At 42.6% G+C, this 13261-nt stretch overlaps 1 protein-coding gene across 1 annotated transcript in view; it reads left to right on the forward strand.

Annotated features, from left to right (window-relative positions):
* The window catches only part of FER1L6 (fer-1 like family member 6), a 128780-nt gene that overhangs the window by 109447 nt on the left and 6072 nt on the right, over nucleotides 1-13261 (forward strand). The window contains exons 35-38 of the mRNA XM_007456067.1: nucleotides 2554-2642; nucleotides 3105-3203; nucleotides 5296-5537; nucleotides 7028-7191. Coding sequence (XP_007456129.1) covers nucleotides 2554-2642; nucleotides 3105-3203; nucleotides 5296-5537; nucleotides 7028-7191 — 594 coding nt within the window. The remainder of the gene's footprint in view (nucleotides 1-2553; nucleotides 2643-3104; nucleotides 3204-5295; nucleotides 5538-7027; nucleotides 7192-13261) is intronic.

The following is a 13261-nucleotide window of genomic DNA, read 5'->3' on the forward strand; positions in this document are numbered from 1 at the left end:
TTTCCCTTTTATGATTTGAGTTATCACGTTCTTTCTGAAGAATGCTGACATTTGAGAAACTTCAAAACTCATCTGATGCGCCCAAGACCTTGTCCAAAAATCTATCAGTAACCGCACAGCCCACTAGTTTTCCCAAAGAAGCAATAGATGGAGGCTTACCTTGAAGAACTGGCAAAACAAGCTGTGTGTGGAAAAGATAACTAGAGAGCTGGCTTCTGAGTTAGCAGGGAAGAGAAGACAAGTTTATTAAGAGGCTTTTACGTCCTAGGCCCTTTACAGAAATTATCTCACCCAATTAGGATGGCCATAGATTTATTTATCCAAATTATGGCCATTTTGAGAGTGAAAGAAGGCACTATTAATAATTAAGCTGATACAAGGGGCACACACCACGATTTTCCTAGACAAACCGGTGTGTGTGTCACCTCACGCTTATTTCTTTTTTTTTTTTTGCGGCACGCGGGCCTCTCTCACTGCTGTGACCTCTCCCGTTGCGGAGCACAGGCTCCGGACGCGCAGGCTCAGCGGCCATGGCCCACGGGACCAGCTGCACCGCGGCATGTGGGATCTTCCCGGACCAGGGTACCGAACCCGCGTCCCCTGCATCGGCAGGTGGACTCTCAACCACTGCGCCACCAGGGAAGCCCGATAATCCTTACTTTTAAGATAAAGAAATTGAGGTTCAGAGAGTTTAAGTAACTTGCTCAAAGTTACTCAGCTGGTAATAAGTAGAGGTGGGATTTAACCCAGGCAGTGTGAGTCCCTAGTTCTGGCCCAGCTCTGGACTCACTCGCTGTGTAGTCTGGGCAAAGCACGTGAGCTTGACTATAATGGGGCAGGAACTCCCACACTGCTATCCCAGCAATGCTGGGGTATAAACCTCGTGATAGCATGTGTGAGGGCGTGTCTTGAAAGGATAAACTTTTATCAGATGTAGAAGCTTATGACTATTTTCTAAGATTTACTACCAGATGTTCGAAATATTTTGGTTACTGGTGTCCTTCATTTTGCCTGTCAGATATAGCTTCTTGGTTAACGGTGAACGTTAACGTCTCTTTAGACACCTAGGAATATAATCCTCCATTGAATTGGTTCTTCTCTTCCCGAATGCTAACGCTTTGCCTACATTGCCCCTTCCCCTGGAAATCCTCTTTTTTTTTCCCTAGCCAAAGCCCCTCGTTCACCCAAATCCTACAAATCCTTCCCACTCTGTTGGAAGCCCCACTTACTTCATATAAAATCTCCCCTGACCATCCCAGCCCTTGTTGATCACTCACCTTCCTGCCTGAGCTGACGGAGCAATTAGCATGCATACAACAGACCTGAATATGGAATCCACTGGACTTTCTCCCCACCTGGGCTCTCACATCCCTTGCAACAGGGTACATTTTGATGTATGGAGTCCAAAGCAATGGATGGAAGGCCCTGTTCTGCCACTAATTAGCCACGGGACTTCAGATAATTTCTTTGACTTCTCTGAACCTTAGTTTTTTTATGGGTAGCACAGAAACGTGGCTGGGGGTGAGCACTGATGGAGATAATGGATGTTAAGGTACATTGGAAGCAATGAAGCATGACTCTTCTGACAGATAGTATTATCTTTGTAATCCTTAGGGGTTGGTAAGAAGAGCAGGGTCTCTAGAGTCAGCAGACAAGGGTTGAATCCAGGCTCTGCTACATGTTGCCTATGTAAACATGGGCAAGACATTTTCTCATCTGCCAAGTAGGAATAATAACATCTACCTAGTGGGGATATTGGAAGAATTAATGAGACAATGCTTTTCAAGTGCATAGCACTGTGTCTACCACATAATAGGTGCGCAATAAGGTTTTGCTTACCTTTCCCCTTCTCTTGATATACGCTCCTCTTGATATATGTTCTAATTTTTTGGGTTTTTTTTTTTTTTTCGGTATGCGGGCCTCTCACTCCCGTGGCCTCTCCCGTTGCGGAGCACAGGCTCCGGACGCGCAGGCCCAGCGGCCATGGCTCACGGGCCCAGCCGCTCCGCGGCATGTGGGATCCTCCCAGACCGGGGCACGAACCCACGTCCCCTGCATTGGCAGGCGGACTCTCAACCACTGCGCCACGAGGGAAGCCCTATGTTCTAATTTTTGGGGTTTTTTTTTTTTTTTTCGGTATGCGGGCCTCTCCCTCCCGTGGCCTCTCCCGTTGCGGAGCACAGGCTCCGGACGCGCAGGCCCAGCGGCCATGGCTCACGGGCCCAGCCGCTCCGCGGCATGTGGGATCCTCCCAGACCGGGGCACGAACCCACGTCCCCTGCATTGGCAGGCGGACTCTCAACCACTGCGCCACGAGGGAAGCCCTATGTTCTAATTTTTAATCAAAATATAAGTTCTGTCTTTGTCAACAAATATTCTGAATATAATATGGATAATATCCTTATTATATCACATTACATTATATTATATTGTATGTACCTAATATCCATTACTAGTAAAGGGATCTGTTAACACCGTGAATGGTCAGTGTCCATGTGATAATGCCCCCCTCCCCCCCCCAAAAAAAAATCTAAAGGATGTTTTCTTAACAAGGGCCGCCTGCAGATGTGGGTGGACATGTTTCCCAAAGACATGCCTCAGCCTGGACCTCCTGTTGACATTTCGCCAAGGAAACCCAAAGGGTAAGTAACCTGCAGCCCCACCTTCAAGGAAAGAGACCAAGGTCTCAGACTAAAGGATCATGTCATTTGATCTGGTGTCCGATACATTACATTTATCAGCTGACACCTGATAATCATGCCTCACTTTCCACCCGGCCAGGTACAGCAGGGGGTGAGTGGTGGTGATAACAGTAGTGGTGGGGATTGAAATGGTGGCCCCTGTTTTATGGTAGGAGCCCCTGAGTTTCAACATTCTGAAAAATGTCGGTTAATGGAAGGAGGATGTGCTCAGAGAAATTCATGTTCTTGGCGATTCCAGCTGGGACACTTGGTTTTGATGGAACGAAAACCTTAAGTCTTGACATTTTTGAACTTGGTAAAGCTGAGGAAGCTTATAGACTCACAGCAGTACCAGAATCACATAGATACCAATCGACTCAGCGTCCAAGGTCTTCAACCTAAGTCTGCCTTCCCTTATCCCAGGTATGAATTGAGAGTGACCATCTGGAACACGGAAGATGTCATTTTAGAGGATGAGAATATCTTCACAGGACAAAAATCAAGTGATATTTATGTTAAAGGGTAAAAGCTCACCAGCAAACTCCAAACCCCCTTTCCTTCTCCTCTTCACCTCTTTCACCCCTAACCAAACTATGCCTCGTGGAAGATATTCTACGCACATCTCACAAAAGGAGTCCATCTTACCTTGTTAGATAAGGTCACTTCCTTTGTCATATATTTGCCTTATTTGGTCATTTTGCTAAGAATGATTATCCCATGAAATATTTTTGTGAGGAAGTCTTATTATGTAAACGTCTCTTTCAGTTAAATATTGGATGCCTAAACTTTTTGAATGACATTCAAAATACCTTTACACCAGAAGGAAGTCGACAGCTGTAGTGCTCTTGATGAAAGATTAAGTGTTTAGGAAGATTATGAGCCTAGTACAAAAGCTAAACTTTATACCTTCCCGTTTGCTAGTTTTACCAACCTAGGACTCAGGAAACTAAATATCTTGTATCTCTCTCTTACATCTTGGCTATAACACAAATGTCTTTGTAGGTTTTCCTTTTCACCCCTAATCAGTGGTAGAGAATCAGAAACAATGTGACTTAAACATGGACCCTCAGATAAAACTCATCTCAGAAATAGTAAATTCATCTCAGCCTTATTTTGGTATCTCTTTGTTTTCCCCCAACAAGAAACCCCCTTCCTCACTGACACTCCCATTTCTAGTACACTATTAAGTCTTGTTCACTTTACTCCCAAAATAGCTGTCAGCACTGTCCATTCTCTTCATCTCACCACATCACCATCATCATCTTTTCCTCCATCATTTCCTGCTGGGGTCACTGAAATACCAATACTATCTGAATTGGTCTCTCCCTATTCAGCCTTGCCTCCAATAATCTGTTCTCTATTGTTGAAACACGAGTTATCTTTTCAAAACACAATCTGACACATATTAAGTCCTGTACTTAAGACCCTTTAATGACGTCCTATTTTCTCTAGACAAAGATCCAAATCCCTCATACGTCCTAAAATATCACACATGACTAGACTTTGCCTATGTCTCCAGACTCATCTCGCTGGATCAATACTCCCCCTTGCCTTCTGCTCTCTAGTCACACGGAGCTTCTTTCCCTTTCTAGGATGTGTCCTCACCTCTTCTTCCACAGGGCCTTTGCACATCGCTCACTGGTGACTTTTGCCATCCCACCTATCTCCCTCCATCCTCTTCCCTCCATGACTGTAGCTCCATGAAGGCAAGAACCATCCCTGTTTGCTCCCTATCACTCCCCTAGCATCTAGCTCACTCCCTGCCTCGTAAGAGATACCACACATATATTGGTTGACCGAGCACCGTCTTTAGCTAAATAATTGTGCCCATACCCCAAGTGGTACCACTCCTCTGGGAATAGAAGGGTATTTACCCTCCCCTGCCCCAGGGTGGGTTGGGGTGGAGGGAGGGATGTCTGCTTTCAGAAAGCAAGTGGTTTGGCATTATCAATTAGTTTGAATTAAAAGTACATTTTTTCTCAAGAATTAATTAGCTGTGGATAAAGTACTAGGGGAAAATGTATTCATTGTAGCTTACTTTATACTTGGCATGGAGGAGAAAGACTAGATAATACTAAGAGGCAATAACATAATAGATCATTTGGGGTACACAAAGCACTGTACATATACTATCTCATATAATTCCTCTGAATTTCTATGAACCAGATTTTGTCATTGCTTCCATTTTCTAGATGAAACAAAGGCACAGAGAGGTTAGATAATTTACCTATGTAATGTAGCAATGTAATGTAGTGGGTGCAGAAATGGTACGTGTTATAAAGAGGTCGCCCAACGCGAGAGGAAACTCAGGTTACACTTTCATTTCACATTTCCTGACTTCTCCCTTTTTTCTGAGTGCAGCTTCAGATCTACCCAAGAACTGAAGACAATTCCCCAACCTGACTTAGACCGAGAGTCTTGGTTCAGTTTCCGACCCTTTGATCCCTATTTATCTCTTTCGGATTCAATGGAAACTTTCATCTAAATCTAACTATATCATAATTTTAAAACCATGGATCTGTGACCACAATGAAACTAGTTAAATCGCTCTTGATTATATTGATGCCTGAATAACGTGCTCTGAGTGTTTAATTCTTTTTCTGTCTTTATTCAGGTGGTTAAAGGGTTTGGAAGACGACAAGCAGGAAACAGACGTGCATTACAACTCTCTGACTGGAGAGGGGAACTTCAACTGGCGCTTTCTATTTCCATTTCAGTATCTCCCAGCAGAGAAGCAAATGGTCGTTACCAAGAGGGAGAACATCTTTTCCTTAGAGAAGATGGAGTGTAAGACACCAGCTGTGTTGGTGCTTCAGGTCTGGGATTTTGAAAGGCTGTCTTCAGATGATTTTCTGGGTAAGCCAGTGGCTTCATCAAGCTCTTATTAATGTTGAGGGTTTTATCCCAGCTTTTGGAGAACTTAGTCTGAGTTAGCTCCAGGGATAGTAATTTCAATGCTGTTTAATAATTTTGATAGCAAAATATCGAAACACTCCAAATAGCCCTTAATAGGGGATTGACTCAGTAAGTTACAGTGCATCCCTATGGTGGAACATACGTATTCAAACAGACTAAGAAGCTATTAAGTTTTGAGCTAATTACTGGTCTCCTCTGTACCTCAGTTTTCCTCAGCTGTAAAATGGGGATAATATTACAACCTCAGAGGGGAGCTGTAAATGTGGTAATATAATTTAAAAACAAAGTACAGTGCTTCATACATAGTAAGCACTCAATAAGTGATAACCCTGCAGCCATTAAAATATTAGAATATTTAATGAGTTGGATAATTGTGCAGGGTGCATTAAGTGAAAAAAAGTGTATAGGAAAAAAAATCCCCTTTCGGTAAAAAATATGTTTATTTTTATAGGAGAAAGAGATAGTCAGAGACAGCCAAAGAGACAGAAAGACTGATATAAGGGTATGAACTAATAAGTAGGACAGTCGCCAACTTTCGGGAGGTGGAAAGATAATAGAAAAAAAGATTTCTATTTTTTGCTAATGTGCATGCTCTAAATGTTCACAGTTAACATATATCACTTTCAAAATAAGGAAAGGTTATTAAGGAGAGAGAAATAGAACATTCTCATGGCATTATCTTACTCTGGCTTATATCCACTCATTGAAAATACATTGTTGAAAACTAGTGAATACAACAAAAAGGAAGCAGACTCACAGGTGACAGAGAACAAACTAGTGATTACCAGTGGGGAGAAGGATGCGGAGAGAGGCAAGATGGGGTGGGGGAGGGGGAGGTACAAACTACTGGGTGTGAGATAGGCTCAAGGGGGCATCGTACAACACAGGGAATACAGCCACTATTTTGTAATAACTGTAAATGGAAAGTAACATTTAAAATGTATGAAACATTTTTAAAAAGAGAAAACATTGCTGAGCGCCCACGAAGGTACTGGAGAGCAGCTACCAAGACAGTAAGACTGAGTCCCCAACCTGCAGTTGAGTGGGCTCAGAGACAGAGGTAAGGTCGGGGGAGGAGGTTCTTACAGGCTATCTGTGCTAAGGCAGGGAACAGCTCAAAGGACAGACACGTAATCCAGATCACGCTCAGGGAGCAGAGAAGAGGCCCGACAGATGACACCGGAAACTGAGGCTTGAAAGTTACATACGGCAGCTCTGCCCTTGTCTTCTGCCTGCTGCCATATTACTGATGCTTTAAATGCACCAAACATGTCTTGGTCATATTTGTGCCCTCAGTACCTGGCACATGCTGTGGATCCCATGTGGTCCTGACTGAATGACCAGTGAGTGGATGGATGAATGAGTGGGTGAATGAGGATGACGATGGATTTTCAAGCCCTTCTATAACTGTTAAGGGCATCTCTTCACAGGCTCCCTGGAAATGAACCTCAATAGTTTTCCCCGAGCAGCTAAGTCTGCCAAAGACTGCGATCTCACCAAGTTTGAAAATGCAAGTGAGGAGAGCAAGATATCCATATTCCAGCAAAAGCGTGTGCGGGGCTGGTGGCCTTTCACTAAAAGCAAAGAACTCATGGTAAGTGACAGCTGTAGGAGATGGGGTGAGGGTGGGGCAGGCAGGGGACCTCATATTCTTTAAATGAGTCATTTTGGAAACTTCAAGTCAAGTGCCCTAAAATGACTAGAGCCATTTAGGGAAAAGGTTCTGTTGAGAGCGAGAATTTTGAAAAATTTATAAATGCATTGTGCCTTCCATATTTCAGCATGCTTGATTTACTAGTAATCTATGTCAGGCTGGGTTTCTATCTTCTTGCCTTGAGCATATGCCCCGGCATTAATTTTCTTTCAACATTTCTTGAAATTAGGCATAAAGTCCTGACTAATGTACAATTTTAATATAACTGCTTCATCCCTTCACCCTCAAAATGTGAAACTCCACTTAAAAAGTGATCCATCCTTTAAAAACTTGCCCGAGAGGATGCTAGCAGAAAGGAGAGCCATTTACCCCGGTCCTTGCCTCGCCAACTTGGTCCATACTGTGTGACACATGCTGTAGGAACTCGGACCTTTCACAAATAGTAGGAAGAAAGCTTCTCTTGCCCTTTCTTTCAGCCCGCTCATCACTCCCCTGTAAGGGAGAGTGGAGGACTTCAGTGCTCAGTGAAGGTGAGGAAAGGGACCGGGCCAGCATAGGGGGCCTATTTTCACTGCTGTCCTCCTCTTGGGGTGAGCGTCTTCTCCCCTCTGTTCCTAGTGCCCAGCGGCAAAAGCAAACGCAAGTCAGGACCTTTCAGGTAGCAGGTCTGCATAGAGACCGATTGCTCACTCTCTCTTTGTGCTACGGGCTCAACAGGTACAAGACAAGGATTTCTTTGAACTTAACTGGGAGCTGCTGACCGGACTCCGTGGTGTCTAGTCTTAGTATGTTTTCTAGGAGCTTTCTCTTCTCTCCATTCTCAATTCAGTCCCATCTGGTGAGATTGGATCAAAAGAACAAGGATCCAAGCAATTTCCTTCCTTCCAGTCTCCTCAAGTATGCGTTGAGGTTTTACTACGTGGCAGCCTCTGTACTCCACTCCAGGCTTCACGGCTTAGCACATAATAGATGCTCAGTCAGTGACTTGACTGATGAATGGATGGGTTCAGAAATGAAGTAAGCATGGCCTGTGCTGTCAACCAGCTCAGAGTCCAGTGAGGACAGATGTATCAACAGTACAGTCTGCCTGAAATAGTCAAAGTGAAAATGACACAGGGAAGGAAGAGGGGAGGAGCTAATCCCCTCTGAGGATGTTGAGGGGTCAAGCAGGGCACAGCACAAATTTTTCAAGAACAAGGAATGATGAAAGGCCTTTTCTAGATGAAGAAAAGGAGGATGTCTACTCCAAGTAGAGGAACCATGATGAGTGCAGCCTGGAGTTGTGAAATATCCCCATGGAGACAGCTAACTGCCCACTGGTCAGAGTTGTCAGAATGTAATATGAGGTCAGGAAATGGGGAGTGCCAAGTCCTGAAATCCAAATTCTTACCTTTTGACATAATTCCTTTTCCTATGCAACAAATGGCAGTGATTATGTATGTATTACATAATGGCGGTCATCTGTTATATTTTTATAGCCCTGCAGAGTTTGCCAAATATGTTCAGATCCCTTCTGTTATGTCATTTGATCCTAATTGACTCTTTATTTTCCATGTAATTTATTTCTTCATTTCATTCGACAAATATTTATTGAGCATCTATTAAAGGATAGGCCCTGAGAATAATATAGTCCAATGTCAAAGACAGACACACAAGGGTAAATAGATGAACACACAAATGCACAGCGAGTCACCCACAGGCACACCAAGAAAGCAAATTCTTCTGTTTTTTTTTTTTTTAAGAGAAAAAAGTGAATTTTATTTGAGCCAAACTGAGGATTACAGTGTGAGAAACAGACCCTCAGGAAGCTCTGAGAATTGCTCTGCCTAGCAAATTCTTAGAACAAGGGCTGGGATGTGCTGAGTTAAGGCATATCCAAGGCAGATATTCCCACTCCATACAGCAGTTAGAAACCTTTCTGTGACTGTAAACCTTTATAGTTGAGACCTAAAGAATGAAAAGTAGTGAGCCATAGGGAAAAATATGGAAGTGCATTTGTCATCAAGCAAACACCACAGGCAAAGGCCCTGAGGTGAGAATGAGTTCAGTGCATAGGAGGAACTAAAATACAAACAAGCAAAAACCTCGCACAATTGGAGCACGGTGAAGAGAGGGTGACGCCAATGAAGTGGAGAGGAAACCAGAGCTGGGTCATGCAGCCCTCGGACACCATGTTGAAGAGTTTATGGGTTTCGGTCTCAGATCAACAGGAAGCCAGTGAATGGTTTCTAGCAGGGAGGTGAGGGGATCTGATTCACACAGGAAACAGTCCCTCACTGCAATGAGGACAATGGGTGGGAGAGGGTCACAAGTGGAGAAAGAGAAGTAGGCAGAGATGTAGGAAGAAAATGATGAAAATGTGCTAAGACATAAACCCAGAGAGGAGAGAGTCTTTTGCGGACAGTTGGGTCTTTGTGTCAAATGCCCCCGGATGGTTGCACAAGAAGCAGAGAAGTGTCCATTGGGTTTAACAGCGTGGAGGTCACTGGCGACTTTTTGTTTATTTATTAATTAAATTAATTAATTTCTAACTGAAGTATAGTTGATATACAATATTATATGTTACAGGCGTACAATACAGTGATTCACAGTTCTTAAAGGTTATATTCCATTTACAGTTATTATAAAATCTTGGCTCTGTTCCCCGTGTTGTACAATATATCCTTGTAGCTTTTTTTTGTTTTGTTTTTTTGTTTTTTGCGGTACGCGGGCCTCTCACCACTGTGGCCTACTCCCGCTGCGGAGCACAGGCTCCGGACGCGCAGGCCCAGCGGCCATGGCTCACGGGCCCAGCCGCTCCGCGGCATGTGGGATCCTCCCAGACCGGGGCACGAACCCGCGTCCCCTGCAACGGCAGGCGGACTCCCAACCACTGCGCCACCAGGGAAGCCCTGTAGCTTATTTTATACATAATAATTTGTACCTCTCCTGGCGACCTTTTTAAAAAGCAGTGTTGTGAAAGTTCATAGCAACATTATTCATAATAGCCCCAAAGTGGAACCATCCAAATGTCCATCAACTGATGAATGGATAAACAAAATGTGGTATGTTAACCGAAATTTCAGAAACAGAGACCTTATTGAAGTAAAGAGGTGCTTATTTGGGGTTTGTTAGGACCATAGCCCGGGAGACACAGATTCAAGAAGTATTTGAATTGTGTTCTGTTGGACTACAAAATGGGGGATGCTTATAAAGCAAAACGGGGCAAGTTTACACAGGTTGTTTGTCAACAACTAGGACTGGAGCTGGCAAGAAGTAAGGGCGCTTATTAAACAAGAACTGGTTGGGGTTCAAAATCATTGCATTATTGCAAAAGGGTTGGGGAAACTTTGAAACTACAAGGTTTCAGGGAGCAGCTGCTAGCAGATACTGTTTTGAAGATGGCAAGTAGTGCCCTAGAATTTGATACAGTTCAGAAAATTCAAGTTCCCAGTGATTTAGGAACATGTCTGCAACTGCATCCACAATGGTCACCTGGCTCCATTTTGTTATTTATTTAGCTGCACTGTGCAACACGTGGGGGATCTTTGTTCTCCGACCAGGGATCAAAGCCGGGTCCCCTGCATTGGAAACACGGAGTCTTAACCATTGGACCACCAGGGAGGTCCCACCTGGCTCCATTTTGGATGCCTGAACCGTAGTTACTCCATTTTGGTTTTTAAATGGCTTTAAATATGTCATCAGGTATATCCATACAGTGGAATCGAATTCAGCCATAAAAAAGAATAAAGTGCTGACAGATGCTCCAACAATAGACTGCTAGTTATTTCTCCTGCAAAAACTGGGTTATTTGGAGTTAACAAAGAATTGCAGTTTGAGGTCTGCAACCATGGCTAGCCATGTGCAAATCCCCAGCAAAAATGGAAAGAACTTTTTAATAGAGGGGGAAAGGAAGTTGGGAGTGCTATAGTTAACAGAGTCCATGGCTTTTCACTGACTGAGCCATGACTGTCTCTCATTGGCTGAGCTCTTGCCAGGTGAGAAGAGAAAGTCTTTCTTCTTCCTATTAGGCTCTGCTATCAGCATAGGGCATGAGAGCTCCCCTTTCGGGTCTCTCAACTCTATTTAATTCGGGTCTCTCAACTCTATTTTAATTTTAATTTTAATTATTATTTTTTATAGTTTCCATGTCTATAAAGTGAGTAGTTTGGACTGGGTGCCTCCAAGGTGTGTTTCCAGCAAAGACATTCTCTAATTCCAACTCTGCATGAACTCCCCTCCCGTGCCTTAAAGCCAGCAGTCAGAACATCATTGTCGTCTTATTCCAATTACCGGCAGCCAGGAGGGATTTGTTTATGGGCACTGCCACCTGCCAGGCTTATTTTTAAAGCTGCTTATCTGTACCTCCAAGCAGTGTAATTTAGACATTTGGATCACACAGGTCCTAGTGTGGAATACGGATAGTAAGTGAAAAACAGCTCCAAGTAGAATTGCAAAAGAATGGGTACCCTTTGGAGAAGGAAAGGGAATATGTATTGAACATGTTCTTCATGAAACACATGGCATTATGCATTTTATATGCATTAGTCTACTAAAAGCAACCTTCAAAGAAATCACTCCTTTAGAAGATGGAGATCAGGAAGTTTCTTTTACAGGTTAATCTCGCAAGTCTACAGTTAGGTAGCCCAGGTAAGTCCCAAGAGCATAACAACTAAAACTACCTCCAGTTTAGTGTGAAAAACAATTGTCAGCATTTACTGTGGCCATGCACACTAGCAGCTAAAGGTTCAATGATCAATAAGACACATATCTGCCATCCAGAATTTCACAGCTTAGCTGAGGCAGCTGGTAGACAAGACAAATCATCTAAATAGTATGTGGTAAATTCAGATTCTCCAGGAGCGGAGGAGGGGAGGTATTTTCATGTGAAGATCATTTTTAAGACAAAGTATATTATATGCATTTATAGGAAATTTGAAAGACACAAAAATGTGGAAAGGAAGAAATAGTGCCCATATGCACAACACCCAGAGAAAACTATTGCTAACATTTTGGTTATTCCCAATATGCATAGATTTTGGTTAATTTTATATAATAGTGATCATTTTATGTTAAAAATAATGCCGTGTTCATTTTTCTTTATTCAGTGTTACAATGAGCATTCCCCTACATTTTATTATGAATATTATTAATTCTTTGTATTCTCAAAATAGAAATGCTACAGTTAAATCATGTGTTTTTTCCTCAACATACATGCATTAAAAAATGTAAGCATGCAGAAAGTTGAAAGAATAGTACAATGATCAGCCATATACCCACCACCTAGATTTAATATTTGTAGACATTTTGGTATATTTATTTTGTCTGTATATGTGAATATATGGATATAGTACACACACACACACACACACACACACACACACTACACAACTTTAAGAAAAAGTTGTAGACATTCTGACACTTTACCCCTAAAGACTCCCTATGCATCTCCTGAGAATATGGATATCCTCCTACACAACATCTCATTGTGAAAAATAGGACAATTTGAACATCCAAAAGAATAATGACTATGCTTTGTGCATTAAAGGTTTATCTGAGTTTTGAATTATTTCCTTAATTAGCTACCCAGAAATGGAATTCACAGGTCCAGAGTATGACTATATACTGTAATGCACATACACTCACACATACATATATATGTGTGTGTGTATATATATATGTATATGTATGTATGTATGTATAGGTGCATATTCCTCTTCCTAAAGGATTTACCAGTATACCATTAATGTATGCGAATGCCTCATCTCATATGAATGACAGTTGTGTTTAATAAGCAATAATTATTGCTGAAGAAGGCATGTCCAACCTGAACACAATCACTTTTCAGCCTCCCCCAGTGTCCACCCTCCAGGCCCAGTGAAGTTTGAAGCCCATAAACAATGGATGCGATACAACCAATCTAGTCTTTTTAGGACCTTTCCTTATCATTTTCTTCCATCCATAGATGTCATTAGGTTAATAGATATAGTCTCTCACACTGTCCATTTTTTTTTTTTTTTTTTTTTTTTTT

This window comes from Lipotes vexillifer, unplaced genomic scaffold, assembly GCF_000442215.2.
Source record: "Lipotes vexillifer unplaced genomic scaffold, Lipotes_vexillifer_v1.1 scaffold84, whole genome shotgun sequence".
Taxonomy (NCBI): Eukaryota; Metazoa; Chordata; class Mammalia; order Artiodactyla; family Lipotidae; genus Lipotes; species Lipotes vexillifer.